General features: G+C 50.1%; 3 protein-coding genes across 4 annotated transcripts; 1 reads left to right on the forward strand and 2 right to left on the reverse strand.

The window, feature by feature from the left end:
* Positions 1-4: 4 nt before the first annotated feature.
* On the reverse strand, positions 5-19,713 carry GFM1 (G elongation factor mitochondrial 1). 2 transcript variants are annotated; one of them, XM_027894830.1, is made up of 19 exons: positions 19,704-19,713; positions 15,347-15,407; positions 14,576-14,728; positions 14,179-14,311; positions 13,568-13,772; positions 12,809-12,925; positions 12,160-12,310; positions 11,932-12,086; positions 11,263-11,347; positions 10,485-10,622; positions 9,886-9,987; positions 9,736-9,792; positions 9,237-9,374; positions 8,426-8,508; positions 2,918-3,080; positions 1,987-2,131; positions 1,194-1,354; positions 664-717; positions 5-425 (listed from the first exon to the last, which is right to left on the reverse strand). In XM_027894830.1, exons 2-19 carry the CDS (start codon positions 15,398-15,400, stop codon positions 294-296), a joined length of 2,226 nt encoding a protein of 741 aa, XP_027750631.1. In that variant the 5' UTR covers positions 15,401-15,407; positions 19,704-19,713; the 3' UTR covers positions 5-293. The 2 variants fall into 2 exon arrangements, with proteins under 2 accessions (XP_027750631.1, XP_027750630.1); XM_027894829.1 differs by lacking the exon at positions 19,704-19,713 and adding an exon at positions 15,582-15,586 and having other exon boundaries at positions 15,347-15,428.
* LOC114062906 (latexin-like) lies at positions 3,513-8,293 on the forward strand. The gene is made up of 6 exons (XM_027894840.1): positions 3,513-3,653; positions 4,517-4,579; positions 5,085-5,259; positions 5,839-5,975; positions 7,445-7,507; positions 8,110-8,293. The coding sequence occupies exons 1-6, from the start codon at positions 3,513-3,515 to the stop codon at positions 8,203-8,205; spliced, it is 675 nt and encodes a 224-aa protein (XP_027750641.1). The 3' UTR covers positions 8,206-8,293.
* Positions 16,261-27,512, reverse strand: MLF1 (myeloid leukemia factor 1). Its single transcript, XM_027894831.1, has 7 exons — positions 27,386-27,512; positions 23,079-23,250; positions 20,793-20,879; positions 20,382-20,510; positions 18,799-18,958; positions 18,408-18,534; positions 16,261-18,169 (listed from the first exon to the last, which is right to left on the reverse strand). The coding sequence occupies exons 1-7, from the start codon at positions 27,430-27,432 to the stop codon at positions 18,064-18,066; spliced, it is 828 nt and encodes a 275-aa protein (XP_027750632.1). The 5' UTR covers positions 27,433-27,512; the 3' UTR covers positions 16,261-18,063.
* Between the last annotated feature and the right edge of the window lie 100 nt (positions 27,513-27,612).

Raw genomic sequence — 27,612 nt, forward strand, 5'->3', positions numbered from 1 at the left:
GTAGCAAGTAAAAAATACAATTATTTTAATAGAACTTAATTAAGATAAGCTTCAAGACCAGTTATCAGCCGTGTTCTAGCATATATTTCGGTAAGGACAGCATTTACACGTGAACAACTCCGCTGTGATCCTCTGGTGGCTCCTGAGAATTCCACAGAGGAAGGGCATGATGACAAAATTCCAAGTCCAAATCCCACTGCAGCCTGCCTTCCCCAGCCAGCCTTGCCTGCTTCCATGGCTTGGAAAACTGAGCTCTTGGAGGAGACTGGGAAAAAGTGTTCAGAGAAGTCTGATCAGCTCTTGGCTTTGCCCTTTTTGGCAGGAAGTCGCCCCGTTGCTTCCAGGTATTTGTTGATAATTTCTTCCTGAGTGCTGGGTGAACATGGGTGGTATCTGGAGTATTCCATGGTATATTCCCCCTTTCCCTGTAAAATTGGGAAAAGGAACTCCAAGTGAGGATGGGATATATGGAACCCTGCAGAGCAGCAGGTCACAACACTCAAGGATCCTTTACAATCCCACAGAGACAAAACCCAAAGCGTGGAAGAATTTTTTGCCCAGGAATGAGCCAGCTCTGGGTTTGGTTTTTATCTCCCTCCCTGCTGCAGGTGCTGTGGATACAACGATGCAAAGCAGCCCAAATTTACAGAAATAAAAGCTCACCTCTGTGCAGGACCTCAGCTCGGTGGCATATCCAAACATATCGTTCAGGGGCACCTGAAATCCAAACACAGGCTCGTAAAAACAAAACACTTTGAGTTACCACCTAATTAATCCCAATTCTGATACAAAGGGTCAGTGCTGCCTGCAAAAAGCTCGGGTTTAATGACCTGTTGTTGTCAAGTTCCTGTTATTTTTTAACTCATTTACACTTGCAACGTGTTTTCAGCAGGAAAGTTCAGAAACCCGAGAGTTGAATGCACCAGGAACTGGAATATCCTGGATTCAGGGCTGTGTCACCCAGAGATCACAGGGGGTTGAGATAACTCCAGACTGGGGCTCTAATGGAATTCCTCAGCTTAGGGAGCAGAAGGGATGCAGTGCATTTCCCCTCCCACCACCCAACAGGAAAACACACCTTTTTAGAAGGGACACAAGAAAGGGAACGTGGAAACCGAGTCAGCCTGGCTCCAACTTTATCCCCAAAATCAAAAGCCAACAGGAGGAAAGGAAAAGCTGGGAACACCACAAACCTCAGCATAGAGGGTGAAGTAGCCCTCTGCCCCGTCCTGCCCCGTGATGAGCCCGTGGCGCCGGTTGATCCCGGCTATCACAGCTCCCTGGAATTCCGTGGGAGCCATCACCTCCACGGCCATGATGGGCTCGATGAGTCGCACCGTGGCGTTCTCCATGGCTGGGAAAAACAGGGGGATAAGTGAGCCAGCATCACAAGCCTGGGGTAAGTTGACATACTCCCTCCCCCAAGCAATAAATGGTTTATGTTAATGCCAAGTGTTTCCCACAGTCAGCTCCGTGGAATTCCAGCTCCCCCGCCTGTTAGTCCTGACACCACAATCATGGAGTCATTGAGGTTGGAAAAGACCTCCAAGGTCACCAAATCCAACCTCTGACCCTAAACCATCTTGTGAAGTGCCACCATCCCCCCCATTTTTTGGGCACTCCCAGGGATTGTGACTCCAGCAGTTCCCTATCCCAGTGCTTCACCGCCCCTCCAGGGAAGACATTTTCCCTAAAAAAGGCACAGTTTGACCCAATGTTCTCTTCCTGCCCTGTAAGGATGGTGCTGCCGGTGTTTCTGCACTGTACCCCAGGAAAACAGGATCTCCTTCACAGAACCACAAGAGCTGTTGTGCCTCCCTCAGAAATTCTATAAACTCTTATACTGTGCTCTACACAAGCGGCCAAACTTTGGATAGATGGATGACAGATGGATACCCCAAATAACACATGACCCTACAGAAAGGAGGCTGTTAAATTCAGCCCCAGCAACAAGAGCCAGGACACATCCAAACAAGGGGCTCTTACCTTGCTTTAGGGCTCCTTCTCCTGCCCTGATGAAGGAGATCTCGTTGGAGTCCACCATGTGGTGGGCCCCGTCCTCCAGGACGAAGCGCACCCCGGAGATCCTGTGCCCCGACACCAGGCCCTTCTCACAGGCATCTCGGAACCCCTGCAACAACAACAGCTCCCAGTCAGCACCAATCTGCAGCCTCTGAGCTGCCAGCCTTTGGCACCTCAGCTGGAAACTGATGCTTCATAAAACTGAAAACCAAGGCACAAGGAAAACTGGCTTTGTATGGGACTGCACGGCCAAAACCCCAAAGAATGCTCTGGGTGGAAAGAGCTCCTGCCTGGAGAACAAGATTCCTTTGAGACTGCGTGTTTTTTTTTCAGGATTTTGCAAAAATCTTCAAGTGTTGCATCATAGAATAATGAAGGAATTATTTTAAGCTGTCACAGGAATTCCGAGATGAGGGCAGGTTAATTAAAATAGTATGTGGTAAATCTTACAGAGAGACAGCCACAGATTTGGGAATTCAGGCAGGAAATGCAGCTTAATTACAGCTTCCTACATAATTGGCCTCAGAGAAGTCACAGAAGAAGTTCCATACTTTGGGGTTAGAAATGAGAATTGTGGGGCCACAACCAAAAGCAGAAGGGGCAGTAAGAAGCAGACTGAGCAGGAGGACTGTTGGACTGTGAGCAAGGAAAGGAGGCACTGCCAGGGAAACAGAGCCAGCACACACCACCAAAGCAAACACAGCAGCTTATAAAGTCAGTGGAAAACCCAGGAATGTGAGATATGAAGTAAAACCACACAAATGATTCTGCTTCCACTAAAGAAACAGGAAAAAGCCCCTTCCTTGCCTGCGGCAAGGCCAGCACAGCAAATATGGGCAATATGGCAGGACAACACAAAAATCAGTATTTTCTGTAGCACTCAAACCGTCTGTACCTTTTCCACAGCGGGCACAAATTGTTTGGGAATATTTGTGCCAACGGTTCTGTCTTCAAACTCTACTTTCGTGTAGTCCTCGGGATCCAGGGGCTCCAGCACCCCGATGACTTTGCCGTACTGGCCCGCCCCTCCTGTCTGCTTCTTGTGGGTGAATTCAAACCTGAAAACAAACACACCCCAAACACATTAACCTGCTGCAACCCCAGGGGAAAAAAAAAAAAAAAATCCCCATTCTGCAGTTCACAGAATCCCAGACTGCTTTGGGTTGGAAGGGAATGTAAAGGTTATTGAGTCTTATCCCATGGGCAGGGACACTTTCCACTAGCCCAGGTTGCTCCAGCCTGGCCTGGGACACTTCCAGGGATGGGGCAACCCGTGCCTGTTCCTCACAGGGAAGGATTTCTCCCCGCTATCCCCCCTAACGCTGTTCTGTTCTCAGAACAAACCTCCGTTCCCTCTGGCCGGGCAGCTCCGCGGTGTCTCGGCCGCCGTCCCCGCCCGCTCCCCGGGGCGGGCCCCGCCGCTGCCGCTCCCTTCCTGCGGCCGGAGGAAGCGCCTTGCGGGGCCACGGAGCTTCCCCCTCGGCAGGGCCATGGAGCTGTCCCCGGAGCTGCCCTCGGAGCGGTTCCCGGCGGGCCGGGCCGCGGCCCTGGCCGAGGCGCTGCTGCGGTACCGGCGGGGCGGCCCCGCTCGGGCGCTGCGGCTGAGGGAGCTGCGGGGGGCGCGCTCCGAGGTGAGATGGGGACCCCCGGGCACCCAACCCTTGAACACCCAACCCTTGAACACCCCTGCTGCAGGGACCAGAGCTCGGGGACAGCTGCCCAGGGAGGGCCGGGAGTCCCCTCGCCGGGGCAGAGAGGTCGGACCGGGCGATCCCCCCCTCCATCCCTTCCAACCGCGGCTTTTGTGGGGGTCACGGCAGGACCTGCGTGTCCCGAAGGGCCCCGGGGCTGGGAGCGGTCGGGCCGGTTGGAAAGGTGGAACACACAGCCTGTGCTGTCCCCACGATGGCAGCGGGCCCGGGGAGCCTCCCAAGCGCACTCAGCAGGGAGGAGGGTGCTGGGATCGCGGCTGCCGGGACACACCTGGCTGCTCACCTGGGCTGGGGTTACAGCTGAGAACACGGCACAGAACCCCCAAACAGCGGCACAGCAACCCCCACCCCCTTCCTTCAGTCATTACAGCCAAAAAAATCCAGGACAGGATTCATAATCAACTGCAGGAGGGAATTCGCTCGAGGAATCCCTGAACACTCCTACCTGGGTATTTAACCAGCAGCACTTTGTTGGAGCTCCCCATGTGATTCCATCCAAAGTGTTAATTCAGGGGTATTCCAGGCTAGAACTGAGGGTGGGCAGGCCCTGGCACAGGTTGCCCAGAGAAGCTGTGGCTGCCCCATCCCTGGAAGTGTCCCAAGCCAGGCTGGAGCAACCTGGGACAGTGGAAGGTGTCCCTGCCCATGGCAGGGCGTGGGACTGGATGAGTTTTAAATTCCCTTCCAACCCAAACCATTCCATGATTCTCTGATCTTGTCCACTACGCAAAGTCATTCAGCATTTGACAAAATAAACATCCTTAATGTTTTCCCTTTCTTAGGACATCAAGAATGTTGGGTACAAGTACTACCTGGAACTGGAGCTGGAAGATGCCCTGGACAAAGTGAGTTCAGGTTGAATTAATTAACCACTCTGAGTATGTCATAAATTCACTTTATGCTGCTGCTCTGGCTCAGGCCAGGGGACACACCAACTAATCACATTTGGAATCGTGTTTCTGATTTTTTTATCCTGCCAATCAGGCAAAAAAAGGCTAAATTTTAACAACAGGGAACCCACCCTAAAAGCCCTGCCCATGTGGTACCACCAGACAGTGCTGGAGGGATGACAAGGACATTTCAGTGTCACTCAGCTCCAACTGAACAGCACAAGGGACATTCTGCACCACCCACTGCCCTTCCCATCGCTGCAGAAAGCAAATCACCTTTATGCACTCACAGATCAACCACGAATTTAACCTTGCCTTAAATAAGCACAAATCTCTCTGGGCCAGACTCAGAGAAAACAGCAGCTCCATAAAAAAAGAAGAGACACGTCAGAAGTGCAAATTACCCCCATTATACGTGTACTTCATGAAATATTAATGCACATAATTAACTCTGTGACAGGACAGTACTGTTAACTGCACTGCTGAGGTGCTGTATCATCTGGACAACAAAAACATTGCCCCAGATGTGCAGTTCACCCTTGAAGGAGAACTAAAGAGCACAGAGGAAGCAGATCACGTGTTCTACAACCGAATCAGGAGCCTGGAAAAAGAGCTGGTGGCAAAGAACATTCCAGGTACAAGGGTGGGGCTGGGGGAGAAGGATCAGGCCTTCCCCCTGCTCTGAACACGTGCTGCTCCCCTTTCTCTTTCTGGGGGGTCTGTCAGTCACACCCACTCAATTTACTGATTTCTGAAATCCAGAACTGAGCCATGATTTGCATGTGGCTGTTCTGGAGAACCACCTGCCCCTGTCACCTCCTCCTGCCCCCTCTGAGCTGTCCTGGGCACATCCCAAACCCTGACTGACAATGGGGGTCTGCTCTGACTTCAGAGCCTTGAAAACTTTTTATGTCAGGGGAATGAAGTGGAGGAGAACACCCTGGGAGTGTGCCAGGCCAGGCTGGATGGGGCTTGGAGCAACCTGGGATAGGGGAAGGTGTCCCTGCCCAGGGCAGGGGGTGGGAATGAGAGGAACCTTGAGGTCCCTCCCAACCCAAACCACGCTGTGATTCCACAGGAGGAGACACTGCGGGGATGCAGCAGCTCCTCCAAGATACCCTGTGGAAGGTTCTGTGACGTGCCAGGGAGTGACTTTAGCACCAGGTGACGAAGTTGGCTCTTGTTTAACACCCAGGAATTGTTTTGTTCCCCAGACAGCCATGGCCACGTGCCCCCAGAGCTGGAGCCCCTCCACCTGCTCGCCTGGGCCGCCTCGGGATACCTGGTGTGGCAGAATTCCACGGAAAACACCCAGATCCAGCTGGCCCAAGTCAAACATGTGAAGCAGGTGGTAAGTCCCCATCAGTCACAGAATTCCAGAATGGTTTGGGTTGGAAGGCACCTTAAAGCCCATCTCATTCCCACCCCCTGCCCTGGGCAGGGACACCTTCCCCTATCCCAGGTTGCTCCAAGCCCCGTCCAGCCTGGCCTGGCACACTCCCAGGGTGTTCTCCTGCACTTCTTTCCCCTGACACATATTCCAACCTGGCCTTGGCTCTCAGTGCTCTGCAAGAAGAGTATTTAGGAGCTAAGCAGGGACTAGAGCAGAGCTGGATCCACATCCTTAAAAATCCACCTTCAGGAAACCTCAGTTATGTCTGAACTTGCTGCTCTGGTTGGGTTTTAAGAATCCAATCCAGTGTCTGAATTTTGTTCCACTACCCCTTCCCTCTAATCAAACAGCAATTAGGGGAGAGAGCCTAAAAGGGCTTTTTATTTGAGCTCTTGGGTTTCCCTTATCATGATGAGCATCAACTGAGGAGGACAAAAGGGGAACACAAGGGAGAAAGGGAACAGAATATTCCAGGATAAAATATTTCCTGTTTTATTTCTGGGTGGTTACAAGGGATGGGTTTACCTTGAGCACATTTGGATCTGCCCTAAGCTGAGGAATCAAAACCTGGCACATCTCCCTGCAGCTCCTGAAATTAATTGAGTCATTAATTGCCACCACCAGGCCTGACAGACTCCTGGAACTGCCTGGAACTGCCACAGCAAAGTCCTTTTGGTCTTATTGGTAAATTAATAGAATTCTGTAGATTCTCCCTATTTCCTCTGCTCTGAGTGGAGAAAACAAACAAGGATAAACAAACAGGATTTAGGATTCAGAGAACCTACAAAGCCCAATTGTTTTTGCCACTCAGAACAGGCAGTGAACTCCCAGGAAGTGCTGGGGATGAAGGAGAGACAAATTCCTTCAGGGAGCAGGATTTGTGAATGTTTTGCTCCCTCTGATGGCATCTTGGAGCAATTCACAGCTGCTGCAGGGCTGTGCACCAGCCAGAGTTTAAAGATTTTAAACCCCTCTTTAACAAATTTGAGGACAAGGCAGACAGAAAACGATTAAATTAACCCAGCTGCCACCTCTCTTGGGGAATTTCGTTCCTTTTCCCTGAAAAATACATGGGAAAAGAGTATATTCCCAAGGCCAGCGTGTATTTTGTCACTCACAGAATCACTGTAAGGCCTCTGGGGTCTGCCCTTACCCTACTGACAATTTTATTTGGGATTATTTGGGTTAAACTGACACCTTGTAGGAGGAGGTGTTCCCATCCCAACGGAGTTTCCTGAAGTTGGTATTTATTTGATTTCTTTAAGGGAGGCACTGGCAGAGTTTGAAGCCTCATGTTATTCTCTCCAGTGCAATTTTGGAGTCACAGAAACACAAATCGGGATCTTTTAGAGAACCAAAGAACTCACTCACTGCTTTTCAGGTGGTGGGAAGCCCCAAATTCACCCCTTTTCACCTTGTCTTTCCAGAGGAGAAGTGACAAATACCTGCAGTTTGACTTCCAGGTTCTCCTTCATGAAATGGTGTCCCAGGTAAATAGTGGATTTCTAAAAAGCCTTTTTTTTGGCTGTGGTTTTAAGCCTGGCAGCTCAGCTCTGGCACACAGATGGTGGGGTGGGCACAGAGCAGGGGGAGCTCAGGGCCACCTTCCCTGCCCATCCCAGCATTCCAGGACACAACAGCAGCACCTATCCCAGTAACTCCCAGCACAAACTGGTTCCCAGCACTTTGAAATATTCCCCACCATAATTCTGGGATCTGAGCAAGTGTTTTCGTAAGGAAAACACAAAGTGTGAGAGAAAAGATCCTGGTTGTGCAACCTCCTGGAAAAAGCACCCAGGGATCTCCCTCCCAGCTCCAGCTCCGCTGCTTCCAACCCCCTGCACACTGCCAAGTTTTAAACTAACAGAATTCTCTGGATTCTCCCAGTTTTCCTGTGTGTTTGGAGGAGATACACCGTGAGTTCAGAGTAACCCCTGAAATGATGGTCAGCTTTAAGTTTAAGCCAAGGTCAGCTTTAAATTCCAGCCAAGGGCCCCTACAGCGGGTTTGGTTCCTGAGCTTTCCACGAAGAGAAATTCCTGACTAGTCAAGAGAATTGCTGACAGATTGTTCCCTGTTGTCCCTCCCACAGGAGATCATTCCCTGGGAGATGACAGTGCTGTGGCACCCTCAGGATGGTGTCCAAGTGACACAGGACAGCCGCCAGCCCAGACACACGTCGGGATGAGGGACCCCCTGATCCCCTCTGGAAGCAGCTCCGGAGCTCCAAGAGGCGTTGGGACAGAGGGCAGAGGAGGGAAGGGGTGGGGAGGCAATGAGGGTACAAAGACAATAAATGACACTTCTCCTGTACCCTGGGCTTTGAGGGGATCACCCCAGAGCTGCTCTGCTCCTTAATCAAATCACCCCAAGAAAGGAAGCAGACAATTCCCAGAGGGAATACTCACGGCACAGGGGCAGAGATGTTCTCCCTGAAGGCAACTTTGGGCTTCCCCATGGTGCAAGGACAACCGTATTCCCTCTCCATTCGCTGCAGGGAAAGACCCAGAGTTGTGCCATTAGAACAGTTCTTTGGAAATCACTGCATGAACTTAATCAGGGTTAACCAGGGCTTTTCGCTGATTTTTGGGGGCTTTTTGGTGGGTTTTTTTTTTAGTGTTATAAATTGTTCACTGTCATTTCTGCACCCAGCTTTGTTTATGATCCACACGGGAAAAGGGAACAGCGTTAATTTTTTTAATAAAGTTTTAAGTTTTTCAAGACAAAACCATCTTTTCTTTGTTCTGTCAACATCTCAGACACATCTCTTGTGGTTATTAAAATATAGTCATCAACTGGAATGAGAATAATCACTGTGAGCAACTATTCCCTTCTCCCTGCATCCATCCTGCATGGAATGATGCACTTGAAACCACAGAAACTGAGTATTTTTTCTGTGGAAATTAATTATTGTTAATTATTAAGTAATTATAAGCAAAGCCTCCTAAAGCAAAGTGTAGTGCTTAATACATTTTTTATGGATTCGAACTGAAAAAGTGAAAATATTCCAGGCAGCAGTTTCCTTTAAATAGTTTAGAATCCTTCAAAATGGAACCACTGCAGAGAAGGAACCTGCAGAAGTTGATTTACAGTTAAACTCTTCCCAAAGCAGCTGGAAAGAAGGAAGAGGAGGAGGAGGAGGAGGAGGAAAAGGAAGGAGAATTCGTGGTTGGAAAACCAGGGAAAAGCAGAGGCCATGGAATCTGCTTTCCCAATTACCTGGGCATAGATTTCCAGGTGCAGCTCCCCCATCCCAGAAACAATGGTCTCCTTGCTCTCATCATCAAAGTGCACTCTGAAAGTGGGATCTTCCCTTGTGAAGCGGCTCAGGCCTTTGGAAAACTTGTCAAAGTCGTTCTGAAATACAATTAAATACACAAGATTTGCTCACATTCCAGAAATTAGCCAAGAAAAAGGCCTCAGCTTTTCCTGTCAGCTGCTGAGCACGTCTGCTCTCTGAGGTTATTTTCTGAAACACTTCTAACTGCATTTGTTAATGTGTTAATTGTGATTTATTTCAAGTTCAGGTCAAAGAAATGCTCTTTATTCATGGCTGAGTGACACCACCCAGCCCAGCCACCTGCTGGCTTATCCAGTGAGGGATTGTGGATAAAACACTTTGGAACAGTGCTTGTTTTAGCCTGTTCCTTGTTTAACCTGCATTAAATCCTAAAAGCAGCAAAGGGAGGGGAACCCAGGGAAATCCACAGGCTCCTACCTTGTTGGAAGGCTTCATGGCCACGGAAATGACGGGATCAGGGACATGGATGGATTCCTGCAAGGAAGAGGGGATGATTACAAACTTCCCCAGCAAAATCCTCGTAGATCCCAGTGCCTGAGGGATCCCCACAGGGCAAGGGGAACTCACCATGGAGATGGCAGTGCTGGTTTTATCAGTGAAGGTGTCCCCGCTGGCACAGTCAATCCCAAACAGGGCACAGATGTCTCCAGCATAAACTTCATTTACATCCTTGGGAAAGAAAAGTTTCCTGGTTAGGGAATACTGAAAAGTAAGAGAGGCTGTGGCTGCCCCTGGATCCCTGGGAGTGTCCCAGGCCAGGTTGGACAGGGCTTGGAGCAATCTGGGCTGGTGGAAGGTGTCCCTGCCCATGGCAGGGGGTGGCACTGGATGGGCTTGAAGGTCCCTTCCAACACAAACCATTCTGGGATTTCTCCTCTGATTCCATAACCTATGAACTTCACCTGGTTTATAGAAGACACATAAATATATTCTGTGTTTTAAAGCTTGACATTGAGCTCCTCTAAAATTCCAGCTGGGCTAAAAATGCTCTGTGAAGCTTCCACCTCTTTATTCCGAGGACAAAAGAGAGAGCTCAGCTTGGGTGCCAACTTGTTGCAGTTTAAGGATGTGAAGCAACCACTGTGCTGTGCTCCAGGCAGTCCTGACCCACTGCAGGAATGTCAGGCAGTGGCTCAGAGCCCACCCCATCCCTAGGGATCACTCACCTCCATGTTGTCCGAGTGCATCCGGACGAGCCTCTGCACTCGCACCCTCTTCCCAGTCCTGGTGTTGTAGATGTAATCAGACTTCTTCAGCATCCCCTGGTAAACTCTGATGTAGGTTAACTGCCCAAATTTACCAGCCTGGAAGCAAAATCCATGAAAAAAAAATCACATGTGATCCTTCTGGGAAGCAGGGCCATTGTTACTGAAAGCGTCACCTGCACTGAGGGGTGTTTCTGGTTTGGATTTCCACCCCAGAAATGCAACTGAGGCATTTTTGAGAGTCTCAGCTTCCCCTTGGCTCTGGGATGGAATTTGGCATTTCCTGGCAATTTCCTGAACCCATTATATCACTCCCAAACCTTCCAAACAGAGACACACATCGACATGGAATATGAAATCTGAGGTGCTGCTCTTCAGGCAGAAACAACCCTGTTTCCTTAAAACTGTGCTCTTTATCCTCTCCAAATCTCTCCTTTTCCGTTGTTTTCAAAGCCAGTATTTTTCTCTGAAAGTATCTGAAATAAACCCATAAACCCCCCAACTGTCTGAGTTTTAACTAAGCCATGAAATATCTGAGGGACATAACCCATTCTAAATTCCAAATTGGCAGTGTTGGACACACTGGTGGATTTTATGGTGGGAACCAATTTTTTAAAGGTGAAGTTTAAATTGAATTTAAATATAACCTGATTTTAAAGCTTGCTCTGCACAACTTTTGGCAGCCCCCTCTGTTTGGATTCACTGTGTGAGTCGTTAGGAAGGAGCTCTGTGGACTCACCTCCAGTTTAAAGGCAAGGCCGATGAAAGGTTGGGAATTATCACGAGCAGGGTTCAACAGGAACTTGGATTCGTCCTCAGAATCCCTGAAAAACAGGGATGGAGAGGGAGGTGAGGTTATGAGGCAACTTGGGAGCCTCCTCCAAGCATCTGCTGGCTCTTTACTGGCTTTAATGTTGAGGTTCACACCTAATTGTTGGACTTTTCTCCCAGGAACAAGGGACAGGAAAGAGGGAACAGCCTCAGGCTGTGCCAGGAGAGGCTCAGGTTGGACATGAGGAGGAATTTCTTCCTGGAAAGGGCTGTCAGGCATTGGAAGGGGCTGAAGGCTTGAAGGGTGCCATCACCTCTGATGAACTGTCTCATAATCATTTCCCACGTTTAATGTGTTAATAACACCAGTACAAAGGGTAACCCTCAGGTGAAAGGAGCTCTCTCAGGTTTGGGAGTTTGTGCCAAATTCTGGGGCCGTTATTTAACACAAATGGTGAATGGATCTTGTTACTGCTGTTTCCTGCTATGTTCTGAACTGCTTTGAAACTATTCCACAGAACCATGGAATGGTTTGGGTTGGAAAGGACCTTGAAGGCCTTCCAGTCCCACCCCTACCACCTTCCACTCATTGGGGTTGCTCCAAGCCCCATCCAGCCTGGCCTTGGACACTCCTTACCCCTGGTTCAGGAGGGCATAATTCTCCACCTCAGAAGGATTGGGAAGGTATTCCAGGACAGCATCCAGCAGTGGCTGCACCCCTTTGTTCTTCAGTGCACTCCCCACGAGGACGGGGGTGAAGGACTTGCTCAGAGTCGCTCTCCTGATGGCCAGCTGCAAAACAGCACTGTTACCTCTCCCCCTGCACCTCCCTGGCTTCCCTGGCCATCCCCACCTCTGGAGGCACCTTTAGCTCAGCAGCTGTGGGAATCTTCTCTTCCAGGAACATCTCCCCGAGCTGATCGTCCGAGTTGGCGACGCACTCGATGAGCTCCCGGCGCCGCTCGGCGGCCTCCGCCCGCAGCTCGGCGGGGATCTCCTCGAAACGCAGGGTCTGGCTGCACACACAGGGGTAAATCATCACTCACAGGGAGTGGACCACATGCATCGACCTTTCCCATCACTGCCACTGCCAGCCTGACCCAGAAAAACTCACCACTGACACGGATAACAGGAAAAAAATCCCCTGTGAGAATCAGCTTTGGTGCTCCGGCAGGAGAAGGTTCCTTCCCACTCCTGGCAGGAGCTTGAAGGATGCAGGACAACCTGCTCAGCAGCCCCACCCACATCTCATCTTCATCCCAGCAGCCACACGTGCACTGCCAGATCCCGTTATGGAGCAAGTCCCTCTGTTTGTCAGGGTGGGAAGTGTGGCCACCACCCCTTCCCACCACCCATCCCTGCAGGACCAGGAGATGGGAATGCTGGAGGCTGAGCTCAGCCCTGGCACAAGCCCCACCCTGGAATTCCCAGAGAGCAGGGTTTCCCCTCTGCAGGAGGAATTCCTCCTGCAAGGAGCAGCTCCAGCCAAGAAAGGAGCGACTTTCACAACTCACCCGAGTGCACCATCAAAATAAATGGCTTTTTCTTCAATCAGATCTATAATTCCTTTGAAGTTTCCCTCCAGCCCAATTGGAATCTGCACAAAAGCTGCATTGTGCTTCAACTTGGACCTGGGAAAGGGAGAAAACAGAAATTAGTTCAAGAAAAACGTTGTTTCTGTGGGTCTCCCCCTGATGGTCTTTGAACAACTCCCACAAAATCCCTGGATTTCATCCTTCGGGCAGTGCCAAAAATCTGTCAGTGCTGATGAAAACCACCCAGGTGTGTTCCAGGCAGGGTGGCCCAAGAGGAACAGGGAGCCAATCCCACGGGAAAGAAGACAGAGGAGACTGGTTTGAGATTGATTACTTGATTGATAGGGAGGCTTCTCCCTTCATGCATATTAATGAGTTATCTCACAGATCAGATGAGGGGTAAGCAGGATTCCAGGCATCCAAAGCACCCCATCACCTCCCTGCTGGAATTCCAGCAGCACCTGTGCCACCAGGATCTAGGGAAAACCAAAAGGCTGCTTTCAAGGCGGCTCCAACTACAGTTCCATCAACAAAATAAATATCAAACCCCAGCTCTTCTCGGTCCCTGCAAGTCTTGGCTGATCCCAGCATTTTTGGAGACTTATGGGTCAGATTAAGATTTGACCCCAAGTCAGGCATTCCCCAAACTGCAGCCACAAAGAGAACCCTCTCCACTATTCTCCACCTGTCATGGGAGTATTCAGAACGACTTCACAAGTAGTTTTAAATGGTAAATACCTGAGTTGCTGCACGGCCCTGGCTGGGTTGGAGCCCATCCTGTCCAGTTTGTTGATGAAGGTCAGGAAGGGCACGCTGTACCTCTTCATCTGCCTGTTCACAGTGATGGTCTGGCACTGGACTCCTCCAACAGCACAGAGGACCAGGACTGCTCCATCCAGGACTCTCAGAGACCTCTCCACTTCAATGGTGAAGTCCACGTGCCCTGAATGACAATAAAACTCATAAAAATCACGATAAATGAGTGCAGAAAGCAGCAACAGCCAACAGAAGCAAACCCTCCAGCCACAGAGTCACATCAGCTTGAGTGGAACCATGGAATGGTTTGGGTGGGAAGGACCTTAAAGTCAGGGACACCTTCCACTATCCCAAGGTTGTTCCAACCTGGCCTGGGACACTTCCAGGGATCCAGGGGCAGCCACAGCTCCTCTGGGCAACCTGTGCCAGGGCCTCCCCACCCACCCAGGGAATTATTCCTTCCTCTATCTCACCTAAATTCCCCCTCTGTCAGGTTGAATCCACAACACACTGTCCTGTCCCAACACAAGGATGCACCATGTCCTCTGTACCCACGAGGAACAGCGACCCCCAGGTGGTCCCAGCTGGCTCACCTGGTGTGTCGATGATGTTGATGTTGGTGTCTCTCCACATGGTGTAAGTGGCTGCAGACTGAATGGTGATGCCCCGCTGTCGCTCCAGCTCCATGGAATCCATTACAGCTCCTACTCCATCCTTACCTTTCACCTTAGGGAAAAAGAAATTAAAAAAAAACGTAGTCCAAGGAGTTTACTAGGAACGCACATCCCATCCCTGGAGGTGCCCAGGGAAGGACTGGATGTGGCACTCGGTGCTCTGGGCTGGGGGACGAGGTGGGGATGGGGCACAGGGGGGATTTGATGACCTTGGAGGTTTTTTCCAACCTCAGTGATTCTGGGATTCCACCCCCTTGCCCTCCCCCTGTTTTCCAAGGATTTTCAGGGCTCCCCCAGAGCAGCCCTGCAGTCTCACCTCGTGCATCTGCGCGATCCTGCCGGTGTAGAACAGGATCCGCTCCGTCAGCGTCGTCTTCCCGGAGTCGATGTGGGCCGAGATGCCGATGTTGCGGATCCTCTCGTTGGGAAGGACCCCCGAGGAGCAGTGTCTGCAGGAGCTCAGGAGCAGCTGCAGGGCAAGAGGAGCCCGTGGGTTGGTGAGGAGCTGACCCAGCACAGCAGGGAGTGACAGGACAAGGGAAAACAGCCTCCAGCTGTGCCAGGGGAGGGGCAGGTTGGACAGCAAGAGGAATTTCTCCTTGGAAAAGGTTGTTAAACATTGGCAGGGGCTGCCCAGGGAGGTTTGGAGTGCCCAGCCCTGGAGGTGCCCAAGGCAGGCCTGGCCGTGGCACTCAGTGCTCTGGGCTGGGGGACAGGGTGGGGATGGGGCACAGGGGGGACTTGGAGATCCTAGAGGTCTTTTCCCACCGTAACTGCCCCTGTGCCGATGGATAAACTTCCCAACCGCTTCCCTGCGGTCTCCACTCCGTGTCAAACGGGTCACTTAGAGCCGAATGGCCTTTCCAGGCCAGCTGGGACCGTGCCCAGCCCGGAGGCCCCGCACGGCCCCTCCTCGCCAGCCCCGCATCCCAACCCCGCTGCCAATCCCCCCTTTCCGTGTCCCCCATCCCTGTCACCGATCACACGTGGCGGGTCATGGGGACTCGGACGGACCCGGCCCGGCCGCTCCCCCTCCCGGCCCTCCGGAGCGGGGCCGGCGCCTCCTGAGGGGCCCCTGGGGCGGTACCTGGAGGTGGCGCGGGCGGCCCGGGGCCAGCCCGGCCCTCAGCACGCTCAGCATGGCCCCAGTTCCAGCCCCGGCTCCGTCCCTGTCCCGGCACAACCCCGGCTCAATCCCGGGTCAATCCCGGGTCACTCCCGCCCCTTCCGGGGCCCCGCGCAGGCGCCGCCCGGGCCGGGCTCGGCAGCTCCGGGGGGATCCGCAGGGACGGGCTGTGGGAACCGGGGATGCTCCTCCCGACCCGATCCCGGCGCATTCCCCAGCCCGAGCCCTCCAGGGAGCCCCTCCGGCCCCGCACACCGGGAATTCTCCACGGGCGCCCTGAAACGGGCGGATTTCACCCCAAAACGGGGACCGGGAAGGAGCCTGGAGTGGAGGGAGGGGGCACCATCCACAGCCGAGCAGGTGGAGGTTGGGGATTGTTAGCAATTAGCTCCGGCTGGAGGTGTTTCTAATTAGTAATTAGAAAGAAGTGGAACGCACTGGGAAATTATGTTCTCAGTATAAAAATATTCCCCGCTATGGGATAAACCAGGAAGTTTCTCATTCCGGGGAAGGCTCCAGGAGCAGCTCTGAAGTTGGGAACAGCCCAGCCCTCTCCATACTCGAGTCCCACTTCCAGCAGTTTCCTTCTGTCGGACCTTATCTTTTACGGAAAATTCACGTTTCCCTGGGAAAACTGAGGGGCTTCCAGAGTGGAAGGGTCCTTCCTTCCTTTGGGGTGGAAGGGTCCTTCCTTCCTTTGGGGTGGAAGGACCTCCAGGCCCATCCCATTCTGCCCCCTACCATGGCAGGGACTCCTTCCATATTCCAGCTTTCCCTGGTTCTGCTGCTGTTGGTGTCACACTGGAATGTTTCGGAGCCCAGACTAAATAATGCACAACTCCCTGTGTGGCAGAGAACAAAGCAAAGCAACCCCATAAATAATAAATAACTTTATTCAAGAACTGCAGTTGCAGATGGTTCCACAGGGAACAGCTTCCCGTGCATTACACTGGGAACAGTCTTGGCATAACAAAGCGATCCACAAGGAACATTCGCCCCTTCCCGCTGTCATTTCCAAACCCCAGGATGTGCTTGCTTTAGTATTACATGGCTGTATCCTGTTTGTTTTCATCTCAGACAGAAAGCCAAGCTGTCAGGTGAATTCTCTGTTGAACAGCAGTGTCTCTCCAACGTCCCTGTCATGTTCCAACTTGGAAAACTTTGCTGCTGTGAATCACTAGGAAATTGGAGTGACATACCTGGGAAAGGCCTCCCCAGCCTTGTATTGCCTATTGAATTAATTGCAAAAGCCACATTATCTTCAGTGGATGGAAAATGAGCCCCTGGATTGTGCTCTAAGGGCTGGCAAAGCATCCCCTGACCCCCCTTCACCTTTACTGCTCATTAAATGGTTCAACAGCCCCAATTAATGCCACTAATAATTGATCACATGAACTTACTGCCACTAATATTTGCTCTAAGAACAGGAAGAGACCACTGCAAGAAACAGCAAATAATTGGCCTTTCCTTGTCAGAGCCCAACAAAAGTGCTGGTGATTTATTTTTTGACATTATTAAACATATTATTTCATTAAAATTAAATAATCTGGGGAAACTGCAGGTAGATTAAATATGATTTAAAGGCTTTCTGGCCAAACAAACATTACTCTTAACTTACTAATGCTACTTTATCATATAAACAGTGCTTTTTAAGGCTAAACTAATGTAGTCTTGCATTTATGTAATGTTATTTAACAAAGAGAAATTCTTTATGCTACAACATGGGGATAATTCCGTGTGACAAAACAGCACATGGACACCTGGAATACAAAGATTTTCCTGGCTTTTCTAGAACATCAGACTCAAACAACATCATCCAGGGACACCAGATGAGACTTAGTATCATCACAAAGAACAAACTCAGCTGAGGGGAGATGGTTTCCTGTGTCCAGGGCTCTCTCCTGGCTCCTGAGAACAGGAGAAATGGTGAAATCGTTCCAGTTAAACTCATTTCTCCCACATATTTTTCCCATTAATAACTAAAAAGTGCAGCTGAGTTTCTCAGGACCCATGGGGTGATTAAAAGCTACTCCAGACAATCCTCAGCAGCGATGGGCCAACTCCAGAATAAACACACAGAGGATCAGAGGTACAAACTGGACACTTCAGGCACTGAAAATGAGGTGCAAGCCCATCTTATCAACTTAAAAATGAGACAGTATTGCCATTTTAGGATTTCACTTTTCTCCATGTTCAAACAAGGTGAATGGGGGGATTCTGTTAGAATTTCCAGTATGATTTTAAAGATATATATATATATATATATAGTGGCTTTAATGTATTCCAATTCCTATTAAGTATCACCTAAAAATCATTTTAGCCACACTAAATAAAGAGAATTTATTTTCTGTGCAACTTACAGAGTGGGGAAAAGTAGCTGCAGTGTCAGGCTTGGTAAAGCCTGAGACTGGTGCAGCTGTAGCAGGAAAACTTTGAAAATCAGTGCTTTTTTTAAGCAGAATTGGTGATAATCCATAAAGTGCTTTCAGGCAGAAAGTTGTTGGGTTTTTAGTTCACCAAAAAGAGAGGGTTTAACTGAGGAGCTGAGGGTTGAGGAACACTCAGGAGGAGCAAAGGCACAACACAAACAGAGATTGGTCACATATCCCGTGTATTTGTATGGACATGAGCACCATTTTCAGCTCTGGAGAAACTCCATCCCAGGGAGATGGGGCCACTTATTTCCTGCTGCTTCTGTTGAGGGGGACGTGGGTTCCTTTCACACTGAGAGACTCCAGGGAATCTCTGGGCACTCTGGAACGGGCAGTTCCAAGTAGCTTCTCTCTGGAAAAAAACAACAACAAAAATCCCAGTCACCACGGGACAAGGAGGGATAAAACCTGCTGTTCCTACTCAGGATGATAAGAATTGGATTTTCCTTGTGCTGCTGGAGTTTCCTTATGTAGGAAATTATTCCTACCTTATACAGATATATATTATATATATTTTTATTATATATATTATATATATTACTATATATATGATATATTCCTACCTTATAGAGGTAGGAAACTGTATTTACCTTCTTGATCCATTCTCCTTGTAATTGATACCTCTGGATTTTGGAGCTTCCACAGAGCTTCTAGTTCTGGATGGCCTGAACTTCATGACCTCCTTCTGCCACTCCTCATCAAAGCTCTCGGCCTCATCTGGAACACAGATTAATTCACATTTTATTTTTAATAAAGACAAGCAAATAAATATAATGAGTACTGGTGAGTCTGAGTAGTGATTTTTTAATTTGTAGTCCATGATTCTCCACGTGGTCTGCAGCTATTTTGGGGGGAAAGAGGATTTGATGGGCAGACTTTCAGTCTGTCTGAAGTTGCTTTTAGGATGTCTCAAGCTGGAACTCCCACACTAGTGTGTGAAACAGTGTAAAGCCCATTAGAGAACTGCCTAAAAAGACCTACTTTCATCCATGTTGATGAATTCCTGGTTCATCTCCTCATCCCCAGTCTTGCAGTTCTTGGACTTTTTGATGACATGAGCCCGATCCTGGATGTGATGGCCAATGGCCATTTGTTCCAGGCCACTTACAGAATCCTTCAGTGCTTTTCTTGTTTCCTTTACCTGTACAAAAAAAAAAAAAAAAAGGGGAAATCAGCATCTTTCCCACCAAAACAGAAGTTAAACCAGTTCACACAATCCCAGACTGGTTTGGGTGGAAAGGGACCCTAAAGCCCATCCAGTGCCACCTCCTGCCCACCCTCCCAGCCAGGAATTCCTTCCCAATATCCCATCTAACCCTGCCCTCTGGCAGTGGGAAGCCATTCCCTGTGTCCTGTCACTCCAGGCCCTTGTGAAGTTATTTCCTGCCCCAAATGTTTTATATCTTTCCTTTATAAAAGTCAGCTTTCGCAGGCTCTTCCAGTGATCTCATTTGCTGTGTTGGCTGAAAATACACCAACAAAACACACATCAAGTCTGTTTTGTTTTTGCCAATAGACAGGAAATCTCACCACCACCTTAACTGGATATTAATTATTGGGGGGGTAGAAAAAAATCCCAGTCTAAATTTACTACACAGCCAAGTCTTCAACGTTCTCCTTGACAACAGAACGAGCGACACCCAGTGCCAAAATTCCCAGTGTGAGGGACAACTGATTATTAGGTTGTGGTGTTGACTGACCTGAAACCCAGGCAACCACTTGCCATGCTGTGCAGGGGGTATTATTAGCAGCAGGGTGTGCTGAGTGAGGGTGTGCAGGGGCTGCCCCTTTAGGGAGCAGTTCCAGCCTCTCAGGGCCCTGCTCCAGGGCTCAGGTTCCAAGGCCTGGGCAGAATTAGACACAACAGCTGCGGGGAAGGGGCTGGAAGGGCAGCTCCAGCCCAGGGTTATGTAATGCCTGGGCAAAGGGGGCATCCAAAGGCAGGGCTCGCAGAAACAGATGCCTCTCCTGTAGTTTAAAGGGGCAGGAGAAGGATTAATTATAGCAAAGACATCAGAGGCTGCCGTGGAAAATCAGCAGTTCTGGCGCTGTTTTTCCAGTTTGGGATAAACATATAATTTATTTAGGTTATATTTAAAGCATGTAAATTACAAGCAGGGAAAGAGTCCTTTAAGAAGCCTTTAACATAAAGCAGTGTTTGACAAACATGTATTTTCCTCATTTTCTACATTTTCTTTGTGTTGACAGGTTGAGGGTGGGAGTTGGGCTCTGCTCTCACGAAAGGAGGGACAGGAGGAAAGGGAACACTCTCCAGCTGTGCCAGGGGAGGCTCAGGTTGGACAGCAGGAGGAATTTCCTCATGGAAGGGGTTGTTAAACGTTGAAGGAGCTGCCCAGGAAGGTTTGGAGTGCCCAGCCCTGGAGGTGTCCAGGGAAGGCCTGGCCATGGCACTGAGTGCTCTGGGCTGGGCGACAGGGTGGGGATGGGGCACAGGGGGGATCCATGGGCTGGGAGGGCTTTCTCAACCTAAAGGATTCTGTGAATTAGAGTATCTGTCTCCAGAGCTGAGCAGGGCAGCCCAGCTGGGTGCCAGCAACACTTACACCTCCTGGGGCCGTGCGAGTCTGGGCCGAGGCCTGGAAGACCTTCGGAGGTTCATCCCCCATCTTGGAGTAAGTCATCATGGAGGAGGAGCTGAACGTGTGGCCATCGGGGTGCATGGACAGGTCATCCTGCACAGCAAAGAAACTCATTAATAGAAGTGGAATCTTGTGGGTAACAGGCATTTCTGGCTATTTTTATTATCATTAAATTAACCCTCTTGGCACCCCAGATAAGGCCTGGTGGGCAACACTCTCAATCTTATCTTCAAAGAATAAAGAAAAATTATAACCACAATACAGCCTGGGCAAAAAACAGGAATTCTCACTGGCTCCTTGAGATCAGTAACGTTTTTTCTGAGTGATATTTCAAACAACTGTCACTCTTCAACAGTTAATTTTAGGACAACTTACAAATTTCCTGTGCATTTCCAGCATACTGTTCCTCATGTTTGACATCATCCTGTCCATGGCAGAGAATGGATCCCCAAAGTCTGCATCCTGATAACAAGATATGACAATTAAAACACACTCTTCTGACTCTCCCAGTCCTGAAGCTGTGTTTCTTTACATGCATTTTTAATGCAACTCAGAGCATCAGAAAGGTTTTCAGCCTGCAGTTCACACACAGACAAGCCAAGATGCAGCTTTTCCAAGGAAAACTGAAGGTAGCATGGAAGCTTGGTTGTTAAGTTGGAGATATTGGAAAGATGGAAGATTGGACGCTCAGATGTCAAACTGGCCACGATGTGAGTTTATTTTATAAATGTTTTCATGTACCTTCCACCCTCATCAGGTTCTGCTGTAAAAGTACTGTGTGACCCTTCATGCTTTAAATTGAAATAAATTAATTTCAAAGTTTGAATCTGCAGCTTAAGCCCCCAAACTAAGTAAAATTCAGGTAGAAAAAATCCACAACTCATTTCTTGAGTGCAAGAAAATGGAGCCCTTGAGGGCTCTGAATTACAGGCAGATTACAGATATTTTACAGGGATGTTCCAGCCCCCCAAATTACAGCAGAAAAGCACTCCAAGCCCATGCTTTGGTTGCACACACAGCACACACCCAGCAGCAGCTCCTCCTGCCATACTAACCCCTATCCCAAAGCCTGCAAAGGGCATGAGGGAGTAGCTTGTTGCCTGGAAGAGAAAGGACCAACATCTTTAATTATTATTTTACCTGTTATCAGAACTAACTTGCACAGACAGCACAGGTGACATTGAACACTTCCAGTCAGATAAAAGCAGCCACTCAGGAGAACTCGGTAATTAATGACACCAAGGAGTCTCTGGGCATGCAGAAATATTTACACTGATGGTATTACACAGCGAGAGCTGCCACCACATTTAATAAATATTGATAAGTATCTACTAAAAGCACTTAGAGCTGGAGGCCGAGAAACATTTGCACACCACAAACCCCTTTGTGATATTGTTTAAAACACAGCACAGAGCTTCAGACACCACCCGAAACGCTCCACTCCAGTTGTGCAACCACTGAAGGCTGATTAAAATCAACAAATCAACACCTCTGACCCACTGACAGCCAGCATCCTGTGTGCCAGGGCAGGCAGATCCTGGGAAACACTGGGATGTTTCCAGGAAACTAAGATGGGAGAGTCAGATAAAGGCCTGCCCAAAGACAGGCTGGGCACCCAAACCCTTTACAGGAACTTTAAGTACAAAAGGAAAGAATTATCCAAGTCTGGAACATCTTCATGAACTCTTCAGATTTCTGTCAGTGCCTACAAGGCAGAACAGCAAAAAATAATCTATTTTTTCCTATATATCTCAAGTGCAAAAGGAGATCTGCCAAGTCTTTGGTGAAACATGAGGGACATCAAAAGCTCCTGGGAAGATTTTGGGGGAGGAATCTCCCAGTTCCCCTCTGGATGTGCAGGTGACAGGCTGGCTCTGAGCTCTGCTTTACTGAGCTCAGACTATCTGGGCTGGGCCAACCACCCAATCCTGGCCCACAGCCACGAGCCCTCCTCACGTGCCTTTGCCTTCCAACGGTTTTTAAACTCCAGTGGGGTCCATTCAGTAAGAGATTTGCAGCTGCTAAATATGTAGAGGGAAAGGAGCCACCTCCAGTGTATCTGCTCTCTAAATACAGCTCTTGGATAAGGCTGGGCTCCAGCAGGGCAGCAGAGAATTGTCCTGCACGCCCAGAGTTGAGAAGATACTTCATTCCAAACACAGATCACTGCCAACATCTCCCTTTCAGCTGGCAACATACACAAATACTACAGTTTGTATCGAATTCCCCGAGCCTTAATTCTTACAGGCTGGTATCTACAGCAAACATCAAGAATCAGCCTGAATGCAGAGTGTGAAGCCTTCATTCACTGCTGCAAAGATGAAAATGTGGTTAAAATACCTCTGTAGGTGCTACATAGGTGGTGAAACAGGGTTGTGCTCAACATAAATAACTCCAGGCAGGACACTGAAGTGCACAGTGAAGGAATAAAGAGGGTTGGGAGGCCCAAAGACCCCAGGGTTGGAAGGGACCTTCAAAGCTCAGTTCCACCCCTGCCATGGACAGGGACACCTTCCCCTAGCCCAGGCTGTTCCAACCTGGCCTTGGACATTTTCCAGGATGGCAAGAGCCATATCCAGGCACCTTTTGAAGCGAAGTGAACACGGACCAGGAGAGGAGTCCCTCATTCCCCCAAGCCCCCCCGCTCAGCCCCACACGTACCCTGCGGCTCCCCCGGGCCGCCAGGCTGGATTCCGGGCGCGCTCTGGGTTCCAGCGCTCTGTCCGGCCCGGCCCTGCCCTCCGGCACGCTCCGACACCGCTCCCGCCCGAAGGGCTCCGAGAAGCTCCTCATCATCTGCCTCATGTGCTCATGGTGGGCAGCAAAGGGATCCCTGCAAAACACAGCCACGTCAGTGAGGTTTGCTCCGAGCTACGTCGAACGGCTCCCAAGTCTTTCGAACTCCCACTTTTTAATCATTCCATGGGGTTCTTTTATGCCAAACCTTGCTTTTCATAGGGCAATCTCCTATCCTAATGAACTCTCACTGTCTTGTTTCTCACTCTCAATGTCAGCATTACTTTTCCCTCATCTTTTCCAGAAATACTCCATCCTTCCAGGTCACCTTCCACTCCAGCCCATGTTTACTCTCTGCCAGGAACTATAAACCCACCTGTGTTTTATTTATGTCTATTTCCACCTCCAACACCTGATATTAAAAGAATTTATTTTTGACTTTCCCCCCTTTCATCTTCCAAAGCCTGGCACAGTCCTACTCACTGAACTCCTCATGTCCCACTGGATTCCTCCCCCCCTCACCCCTCAAATTTATTCTGCTGCCAGCTCCCATCCTACTTTCCCTCCTCCTTGTCCCAGATGCTTGAAAATCCATATTATCTTCTAAATTCAGGCCAGCTCCATCCCCTTCAGTCACCCACTGTTGCATCTTTGCCTTCCCTCTCCACAGACCATGTTCCCACACCCCTTTTCTCTGCTGAGGAACAAAGATTCCCACTGACTTCGTCTTCCTGTTAGTTTTCCCCCTCTTCTCTCCCAAAACCTACATGACCCCACTGGCATTCCCAAAGTTTGACTTGCAGGGAAAACACTGCTCAACTTCCTTAATTTTTATCATTTTGGACAAGAATAAAATATTTGGACAAGAATAAAATATTTGGACAAGAATAAAATATTTCTAATAAGGGACAAAAGAGGATCCAACCAGGACTTTTTCAGGAACACAACAGATGAGCAGCTGCGGCCTGAGGTCCAAACTCCAAATTAACACTTCCCATACAAAATCATGGATTATTTCCTCCCTCCAGCTAATTTTCCTCTTTACCATTCCACTGAAAGCCACTCTATTAACATCAACAGTCACTTCCCAGGTATGTTTATTTACACTTAGCAGCATCTCATCCTCCCTCCTCTCAAGCCCTGGCACTCCCCACACCCTCATCTCTCCAGGACACCACAGCCTTTCCCGGGATATCTCCTGAGGAAAAGCTCCAGGCTGTCCCTCCAACTCCTTCCATGCCCAGTATCTCCTGGACAGCCTTTCTGCTCCCCAGCCCTTATCTCCAGCCCCCAGTTTCCACCTCACGTGGCCAGTTTGATCCCGTGCCAAAGCTGCATTTCATTACTCCTTTTTCCCTTTTAAGTGATAAAAACATGACGCAGGATTAATTTTCAAACAGGATTTTTAACACAAAAATATCCCTTTAAGCCACACCCTGACTTAAAATGACCCCAGTGCAAGGAGACCTTTAGAGTTTAAAGCATTTTAGTTTAAAGCTGACTCCCAGCTCTGGCTCCAGCCCTGCCATGATAAGGAGCTGTTCCCACACTTCAGGATGAAGAACAGATGGAAAAAGTGGAGGCACGAGCCAAGAGGAGGGAAGAACACGAACACCTCCACAGGACCTGCTCAATTCCATCTGATCTCCAACTTCAGAGAGTTTGGTTCCCAAACACCAGTGAAGAGGAACTGTATTCCAGCAGGAGCTGATCCACAGCAGGATTCTCCCCAGCCCCTTCCAGTTCAAAAGCAGGACACTCACAAACTACCCACAACACAGGAGCGAGACAAGATTCCAGAGATTTAATGGAAATTAGTGGGATTTAGCATCACTAACACACCTCACCTGCACCTGGAACCCCAGGGGGTTGTTGTTTGTTTGTTTGAATTCAAGATTTATGAGACACCTTGGAAATGCAGCTCCTCACTGCCAGAGACAAGGAAGCAGGATACAGAGTGTGGAGTGACAGTCCAGGAACGCAACTGCAGTCTCCCAGCTCCCTTGGGATATTTTAGGCAGCCAGCCCTAAAGAGATCCAGAGCTGTCAAGCTTTAAAGGAAACACCATTTTGATATGACCTGGAGTGGGGCAAACTCAACCCACAGTTACAAAAAGAGGAGGTCACCCTTAAAACCAGAGATGAATTGAACAAGTCCAAGTCTCTGCAGTGCAGGATGCAAGATATGTTTCTATGAGGTAATGTATTAGCTCTAAACATCAGACATCCTTTTCCCCCTGTGAGGCTGCAGTTGCAGATGCCCTCTGGAGATAACAGCTGGCACAATACCACAAAAAAACCCAACGTGCTTTGGTGCATTAGAGCACAGGCCAAGTCGTGCACCTGCCCAGGGTGCCAGGGCTGGATCCAGTGGACACCTTTGGTGAGTGACTGGTGCTTCCCTGGGACAGCTGCTCACACGTGGGCACTGCAGCCCAGGCACTATTTCCAGGGCAGCATCAAAATCTCTCCTTATGAGGCAACACAAGCTCATTATTACACTATTTTGGAGGTAAGATTATCTCAGCAATAAGCTCCTTTCTTAATGATATGCAAAACAGATTTACCAGGGTAGAGCCAAGAAAACGAGTCTCAATATCCACCTCATCTCTTTCACACACACTCCCTTCCTCCACCTCCTGCAATCTTCTTTCCCTACCTCAGTGGCGACAATGACAACAAATAAAATTATTAAATAAAAAGAAAGCCACTGATCTTTCAACCAAGACTTAATTTCACGCCCAGGGAAGTTTCCTGCAGGGAACTCCCGAGCTGTTGTAACAGCAGGAATATTCCTGGAAACCAAGTGCACTAATCCCTGCAGCAGAGCTCTGGGAACTCTCCCACTGCTCGGAATGTGCTGGAGCTCAGCAGTGGCTCGTCCTGTGAGCAGCCTCAGCCACAACACCCTGTAACCAGGAGATCAGACAACAAACCCACAGCACAGGGCCTGATTCCCCTTCCTCATCCACCCCCGGCCTCACCCCTGATCTTGGCTGTAATTAAATCCCTCATGGTTTTTCTAAAGATTAACAGCAATTACTGAGGCTCCTCAGAGTTCTCTGATGCCATTTTCACCTGCTACAGATCAGATTCTGACATAACATGGGGCCAGAGCAGGTAACTCAGCAGTCTGGGCTGAGGGCAGAAGGACTTGCACTACTCGCTACTCAGATTTAGATTCTTCCAAAAGAAGATTCCCAGAGGGAATAAACTGATCTCCGACCTGAATACACAGACATGACCCACCACTGTGCTCACGGTGTAGAAATAGAACCACGAGTTCAGGTTGGATGGGACATTAAAGCCACTCCTTCCACTATTCCAGGATGCTCCGAGCCCTCTCCAACCTGGCCTTGGACACTTCCAGGGATCCAGGGGCAGCCACAGCTTCTCTGGGCAACCTGTGCCAGGGCCTGCCCACCCTCACGGAGAATAAGAACTAAAAAAACCATCTGCTGAGCAACAGCACCCTTTGAGAATCAGCACGAGGAGAAAGCTTGTCCTCAGCGCTCTCATGCACACATTTGCGAGGTTTTAATAGAAGAACAGGGCGCTGTCTGCAGTGCTGGCACTGACAAGAGCTGACAGACAGCTAAATAAATAAATAAATCCAGAAAGGCTACAACACTCAGCCTCTGTATTTCGGGGGAAAAAAAAAGGACAAAACACAATGAAGAGGCTCCATCCAAGGGAGGTGACGATTCCCCATCAGTCGATGCCACCGTGAGACGGGGGTTGAGCCCTTCCCTGCCGGGAGAGGAGGCAGAGACACAGCTCTGCTCTTTGACATCGCTGAGAGCCTTTAACCCCTGCTCGGCTCTGGGGGAGCCCGGCCGGTTGATCGGGCCGGTTAAACGGGGTTAAACGGGGTTAAACCGCCCTGGCCCCGAGACCGTCCTGTAACCACCGGCCCCTTCAACCCGCCCCGACTCCTCTCCCGCAGCGCCCGGAGCCGCTTCCCTGCCGGCTGGTCCCTCACACCCCCCACGACCGGCCCCTCGTAACCCCCCGCCGCCCCAGAGCCACCACCACAGGCAGTCCCTTAGTCCCCCACCACCTCAGACCCACCCCAGCCAACTCTTTACATCTCCAGACCGTCCCCTCGCAGCCCCACAACAGCCTCAGACCCATCACCCCCGGCGGTCCCCGGAGCCCCTCGTCGCCTCCCACCCACCCCAACCGCCCCTTTACGGCCCCGAACCGGCTCCCGCGGAGCTCCGGTCCCTCACCTGAAGAAGGGATCCTCCTCGAAGCATCTGCCGAGCCCCCCGAACATGGCAGCGGTCTGGGCGCTCTGCGCGCCCCCCGCCCCGCGCCGCCCCTCCTCACCGCGCCGCGCGCCGCCCCGCCCACCACGTGACCGCGCCGCGAGCGCTCCCATTGGCCGCCGCGCCGCCGGGGGGGCGGGGCCTCCCCCGCGCGCCGCCGTTGCCGGGGCAACCGCGGGGCCGCCGCT

The sequence above is a fragment of the Empidonax traillii genome, unplaced genomic scaffold, assembly GCF_003031625.1.
Source record: "Empidonax traillii isolate 1590-97213 ecotype Southwest subspecies unplaced genomic scaffold, ASM303162v1 scaffold444:size1099390, whole genome shotgun sequence".
Taxonomy (NCBI): Eukaryota; Metazoa; Chordata; class Aves; order Passeriformes; family Tyrannidae; genus Empidonax; species Empidonax traillii.